Here is a 7146-nt window from a genome sequence, read left to right as displayed (position 1 = left end):
CACAAACTCATCCACTCTATCGAACAACTTTGGATCCTTGGTCGCAAAAGACATGAAGAGTCTCTACGAAGAGTCTCATCGCCAGCAGAAGAGTCTCATCGCCAACAGGCAGTTTCTGCGAAGAGTTTCATCGCCAGCGGAAGAGTCTCACCGCCAGCAGAGCAGGCCTGGCCTTTCATGGCCCATTACCATGGGAAAAAACTATTTTTCTATGAAAAAACAAATTAAACGAACGACAGAAAACACCCCAATCATCTAACACACAAAATCAATGGCTCAGGATTGCACACGTCACATTTTAGGGATGTCTTTCTCAGAGGGAACGCCTTACGGCGTGATTACTCTGCGTGTATATGCAGATTTATTACTCTTACTATGATTCTAATTACTTTGTCCCGATTGGTGCATAATGTTTATCCAATATAATATTCTAAAAGTAGATAATGTTTAGAGTATATAGGAATGTAAATTATATATTATATATGGAAATACTACATTTTTAAAGAGTGTAAAATATAATATATATATATAGAAATATTAGGTTAAATAGGATATATCATCTATATATTGAATTGAATATAGATTTAGAAAATAAGAGAGGTAATTTTTCAAATATTTTAAATTTTTATATATAATATTTTAATATTTATGTAAAACAATTTTATCAATTTATATTTCTATATATATATATATATATATATATATATATATATAAAATAATTCTTATTCCATTGATATTTCAATTTCTTAGTATTAGAGAGAGGAGATTTATAATGTAATATTCAAAAGAATATTAATTAAAAAAGATAATGGAGAGAAATAATAAACATTTTAATGTGAATAATGTGGGTTATAAACAAAATATTTCAAAAGTCATATTAATTAAAATATTTAAATGTCAATTATGTATGTATTATATAAAACAATTTACAAAAAAGTTATGGTTAAAACAATTTATTGATGTTTGGTCAAAATAAAAGATATTTGTAATTACTTCCTTCCTTAATAAGGGGTTTATATATATATACACACACACACACAACTCAAGAGATTTGGTCCTTTAAGATGGTTGATAGGTTAGAGGTTGAGACGAATTCTCTTTATATATATATACACATAAATGAAGAGATTTTGGTCCTTCTAGATGGTATTATCTATAATTTAAAATAAAATTAATTAAAGCTCTATGTGGAAGGATTGTAAAAAAAGAAAGATAGATATATAGGATGGAAATATTTAATGTAAAATGAAATAAAATGGATCCTCTCTCTCTCTCTCTCTCTCTCTCTCTCTCTCTCTATATATATATATATATATATATATATATATATATATGATGTTTAAAACTCAAGGGATTATCTCAAGTGGAGATGGATTTATAGGCATACTTAGGATTGAATGAGAAAATGAAAACTATGGTTTGTAAATGAATAAATAAGATAGATAAGATGAAAGCCCATGGGGTGTAAAATAAAAAGTGGTAGGGTGTTCTGTTAAGGAACTATTTGGTGGAAAGGTAACCAAATTGAAACCCCATAAGAAGAAATATAGTCATGCTAAGGGCTAGCGTGGCCCAGGCTGAGTGTGATCCTTGGGTGGATTTGATGGCTTAGATGACCATAGGTCGCAGTTACTCAAGCCACATGTTAGGCATGTCATTCATCTCAACACTCACACTACCTAACAAACAAACAAACAAAAGATACATAGGATGAAAAGATTTAATGTAGAATAGAATAAAATGGTAGATTGTGTGAAGGTAGTCCATGCTTGGATGTCCCTTGGGATAGTTTAATTCCCCCGAAGGTTGCTCCTCAAACATTTGGTATTGGTAATAACACTCTAATTGCTATTTCTATTTTAAGAGTAGCAATTTTTGCTATATTTATTGAAACAAATATAGTGTAATTTAAACGCTTTACATTTTATTTGGCATATTCTCTAATGAGTTAGCCAAAAATTGTTGAAATGGTCTACTTGAGTTTTTAACTATGTATAGATTTAGTGCTTTGAATGCATTTATGTTCGAAAATGCATTTTAAATAAAGAAAAAAGGCAAGTTGACTTGGATTTGTATCACCAAATTTCCATAAAAAAATAAAAATGTTTTTACCTATGTATAGATTTAGTGCTTTGAATGCATTTATGTTCGAAAATGCATTTTAAATAAAGAAAAAAGGCAAGTTGACTTGGATTTGTATCACCAAATTTCCATAAAGAAAATAAAAATGTAAAATGATCAGATTCCCCATGTGAGTAATATAAATTTCATTAAATCCAATGTTGTTATAACTTTTTTTTATAAAATAAGTTACTCAATTTATCACCTTGTTAAATCATAAATATATGTCATAATTCTAAAGCAATAAGAAATTAAAGAATATGATGTTCCACTAAAATACCAATCTCTATCCATAATAATGTTTTAAATTATGGTGGATGGAAAGGGGACAAAGTAATTAGGGTGGAGGGAAAAGGATTGAAAATGATTAGTGTGGTTACATTGAGTTGCTCTAAGATACAAAATAGCCTAAACATGAACCCCGACTCTACTTACTCTCTCTCAGAATGTAGTCCATCACTATCCTCTTGCCAATAAAATTTGGTACTAAAGTGCATCTTGAAAGGTCAAGGATTTGTCTATCACTATCCTCTTGCCAGTAAAATTTCGTACCAAAGTGCATCTTGAAAGGTCAAGAATTTAGTTGACTGCAATATATTCCCCCACAACTAAGAACACATCGTTCCTTGACTCCCAATGACCTTACATAATTTGTTTTTCTAATGAACCCAAAACCTTCCTTCTACACTCCTTCAACATCACCTTCCGTCATAGGTATAGAGAGTTGAAGCACACAAGAGGGTGTTTGTTTTTCTAAGCATTAACTTTGAAATTGGTAGAATCGGTTAGAGAAAATACATCTATTCTCATGTCCTATTTAGTAAGGACCTTATAATAATCTAAAATTTAGAAATATTAAACATTTGTACCACCAACTACTCATAACATTCGACTAACTCAAAACACCCTTATCTTCACATTATCTAAAATATGTAAAAATGTGCTTAACCATATGAAATATCATATAATTACAATATTCATGGACCTTATTCGATAAATCTTCCATTACTTACTCAAAAACCAATTAAAAAAGATCTCATCTTTAAACAACATATCATTATTATTATCATTCACTTCGGGGTTTCCTTTCGGTATGCTAGTACATATATAAAATGAAAAATACACTGAGTGTACAAGACAAGCACAATGTGCGAGGGACGATCTCGGTTCCAATGCATTAGACAAGGAATCTAGACAAAATTAGAATAATAGTGTAATGGAAGATCTTAAACAACTTTGCCGCCTCAATGGCAGAGAAGGACAAAGAATCTAGACAAAATTAGAATAATAGTGTAATGGAAGATCTTAAACAACTTTGCCGCCTCACTGGCAGAGAAGGACCAACTGCGTTGTATTCTATTGGAGCTTTGCAGTGGCCTGGATTGTGGATCGTGGCTGCATATAAGAGAACAACTGGAAGCGTTAGACATGCATTCATTTGTTAAAGGTGTCATTTTCAAATACCTATAAATACCAATAAAAATGTATAACAAATGTATGCTTTGTGAGATGGGGAAGCATCCTATGGGGATGAGGGGAATATTTGCGCCAATCTTCATAGTTGTACCAAGTGCTGAGGGTTATACATGGCCTCTTTCAAAATCTTCACTACCCTTCTCTTCTTATCATCTATCTCGTCGTCTCCGCTAATCCAATAACTCATCGGCGTCTCATTTCATAGCGCTCCGGTCGCACGGGAAGCCATTTCTCAGCCTGCTCAATCTTGGCCACCTGCTCGATCTTCCACCAGAGGCTCGATCTTGGCCACTTGGTTAGCTGTGGTTGTCCAACTTGCAGACACATTAACGGATGACACATAAAATAAAAAAGGACCGAAACATTAACCAGTAGACAATGAATACATTAACTAAAAACACAGAAAATCATAAAGAAGTGCTCGTGATCAACCAACGGAGATTAAATTTTCCCAAACTTTTAAAGGCTTTCCCAAACGCCAGGATACAACAATCAATTGATAATTCCGATGGGAGGACCTAGACATGGATTGGAACGACACGCTCGTAAAATAGCATGGATATGTTGAGATACAAGATCAATTAAGCTGATGCTTTGGAAAGGGTTGAGGGCCACTGATAACATTCTTTCCCTTACCATATATAATTTTAATGAAAGACATGAATAAAATTTGCATGAAATAACCAAAATTTAACCTATATTATCCATATACATTTATAAATCAACCATATTAATAGGGTCTCCTACATCTGCAATGGGTGGATGAGAAATTGGCTAATTATGTGAGAAAATCTCATCTAGTAATGATAACATCTACATGGCACAAAGGAAAATAAGAGTACATAATGGGTTGATTTCGCATATTTTCTAGACAGGTTTGGGTGCTTGCTTTCATGGACTCAAATTGGGTTTTGTGCACTTCTTTTTGTTCGGTCTATACCTCTTTCTTTGTATCACGAGTAAATTAACTAATGAGAGCTTCCTGAAATGTGACTTACCTTGTTGAGTCATGTAGATTCCATAAAAGAATTGGATATCTTATTTTGATTCTCCATTGACAAGTACAGTGAGCAAAAAAATAGCTATAATCTCAAGATAGAGATCATTACATAGGTCTTATTTTGATTCTCCATTGACAAGTACAGTGAGCAAAAAAATAGCTATAATCTCAAGATAGAGATCATTACATAGGTATTGCTTATACAACAGGGAAAAAAATTTAATAGCATTGGAATTAGTTCTTCAATTGTTTTTCCATCAACTAAACCAAGTTAATATAAACCATCAGAAGAATTTAAACTCCAATACATCTCCAATCATCTCACATTAAGTTTATCTAATATTTGGGCGAAACACTCTATGTTTTCCACATCTGAAATGTCTGCTTTCTCCACGCCTACTAATAAACTCAAATGCTGCAAGCGACTTCCTACCCTTTGACCCACACCCAAATATGCTATATTTAGTTCTTAAATTATTCTTTATTGTGTTTTCATATAAAAAAACTTATTCACGTTGCTAAAGTGTGGCCAATTTGAATTTCAAAAGTGGCCAATCACGGTCTTGTCTGTCTTTCGTACAATTTTCTAATTGTTATTGTGGGCTCCAATACGTAAGGAGGCGCTGCAAGCTCGTGACCGACAACAAGGCGGCATGAAGGCCTAACTTCAATTGACACGTCTACAATCTGGTCACTGCACCAATTTTATATAAATCTAATCAATGGATGGCTAAGCAAAACTTCTTCTTTAGAGAACCAGACCGCTCAAAAGAATTTTCTTTAAATTGTATTTTAAAGAGAGCGGAACTTTAAATTGTATTGTAAAGATCTGTCTGTTCATTACGCAAGGTACAGCTTTTACCTTGTTCAATTTTAGTCGGTCATCTATCACATGCCCGCTGTTAGAATATTTGAGAAATTCTTCGGCCAATTTATGAACAACAAATTCGTAGCCTCGATCATCAGCAACCATGAATTCCCGTTCTCCAAATTCAGTGAATGTCGGGATTGGCTCCACTTCTGTATTCATATTAGTAGTTAGCAATCAGTAATATGTAACGATTGTAATGTATATGTGAGTTACACAATAAGGATTATGAAAAGCCTACCTGCCATCTCAAAATCGTGCAACATATAATCTATGGCCAGTTCCAATGGCGTTGATGGAAAGTTGAAGCATTTCAAAAACAATATAAACATGAAGCTCCATTAGAGGCTGAGAATTTAATCAAAATTTATCAATTCCCAAATAGGGTTTGGAATACTTACAATTCCTCAGCTTTTAAGTCTTTGAATGGACAAACGGAATTAGCCACTGCCCTCCCATCCGCCATGGTAGAAGCAGCTTCAATGGCCAATGCACGATTAGCAGAATCCACTGCCAATTTATATGAAGTTGCTGCAACAGATCCAGGAACTCGAACACCGCTAGCATAAATGTACAGCCTTCAATTAGATTAAATTTTAAGTTAAATGACTGTTTCTACGATCACATTGAGAAAATTTATGTGGGTTAATACCTGGGGTCATATATGTTGAATGTAGCATTGCTATAATCAGAATAGAAAATCCGGAGGCTGTGTTTCTTGGCAAGTTCCCAGACGGGATTCATCTTGGTGCCTCCAACCCCTGCCACCCACACTGCACCACCCCCACTGTAAGGCCAGCGAACTGATGCTTCATCAACCGCCCACCGATTCGATCTGCAGCCTCCAGAATGAGAAAGTCTTCAACTCCATTGTCTGCGAGAACCTTAGCAGCCATTATCCCTACAACCCAAGTTTCACATGACAAGGATAAGCAAACAGAAGAAACAAAGAAATGATCGAATTGCAGACACAGACAAACTAAACCCATTTTCGATCCTTTCCTACAATCCCAATTTCCTTACCTGAAATGCCTGCGCCGACTATAATGGCAGTGCAGGAAGAATTTGAAGAATCCATGTGTGCTGCACCGACTGTGTGGGACTGGGATCCGAAGATCTGAAAAGGATGAATGAATGAGTGGATGGTGTTTCCGGTCTGAAGCAAAGAATTCCCTCCTACAGCAAATAATACCCTCCTCTGCAGGGAACGCTTCATATCCGGCGAGTACGAGAATTCCCTCCTACAGCAAATAATACCCTCCTCTGCAGCGAACGGTTGATATCCCGGGCGGACGTGTTGGTTAGGGTAACAGGCGGCTGATTAATTAATTTTCATTAAATAATTTTACATTAAAAGGTTTTTTAAAAAATTGAACGGCTGAACATTGTTTAATCGTCTAACAATAGATCTGACGGTTAGGATTAAGACAGGGAGGCAACTTGGGGAGTTGATTTCAGAGGGGAACGCCTTACGGCGTAATTAAAAAAAACATCTTTGTTAAATTTTGAGGTCAAAATTGAAGGCACTAGATATTTTATTAGTTTGAAGTTCAAATTTGAGCTTGTGTATTGGCATTAAAATTGAGATTCGTCACATCTAAGTGGAACTAAATCGACTTTCCTTCACATTCCAAGATTATTGAAGGAAAATTCATTGAGTGTACAAATATGATCTTCACT

General features: G+C 34.6%; 1 protein-coding gene across 2 annotated transcripts; it reads right to left on the bottom strand.

The window, feature by feature from the left end:
- Positions 1–5435: 5435 nt before the first annotated feature.
- Positions 5436–6674, bottom strand: LOC149151695 (polyamine oxidase 1-like). Of its 2 annotated transcripts, XM_089441259.1 has the most exons (4): positions 6490–6674; positions 6119–6367; positions 5708–6026; positions 5436–5618 (listed from the first exon to the last, which is right to left on the bottom strand). In XM_089441259.1, exons 1-2 carry the CDS (start codon positions 6542–6544, stop codon positions 6207–6209), a joined length of 216 nt encoding a protein of 71 aa, XP_089297385.1. In that variant the 5' UTR covers positions 6545–6674; the 3' UTR covers positions 5436–5618; positions 5708–6026; positions 6119–6206. The 2 variants fall into 2 exon arrangements, with proteins under 2 accessions (XP_089297385.1, XP_089297384.1); XM_089441258.1 differs by having other exon boundaries at positions 6119–6674.
- Between the last annotated feature and the right edge of the window lie 472 nt (positions 6675–7146).

Source organism: Pinus tabuliformis, chromosome 9 (genome assembly GCF_031772625.1).
Source record: "Pinus tabuliformis cultivar Carrire ecotype Pingquan chromosome 9, CPIR1, whole genome shotgun sequence".
Lineage (NCBI taxonomy): Eukaryota > Viridiplantae > Streptophyta > Pinopsida > Pinales > Pinaceae > Pinus > Pinus tabuliformis.
Note: the sequence above shows the minus strand (reverse complement) of the source record. Positions and strands in the feature narration are given on the sequence as shown.

Coding starts and splice junctions, on each gene's coding strand:
- LOC149151695 (XM_089441258.1), bottom strand. CDS start 6,210: ATGAATCCCGTCTGGGAACTTGCCAAGAAACACAGCCTCCGGATTTTC. Junction 6,027..6,118: donor TTCAACATATATGACCCCAG/GTATTAACCCAC, acceptor CATTTATGCTAG/CGGTGTTCGAGTTCCTGGAT.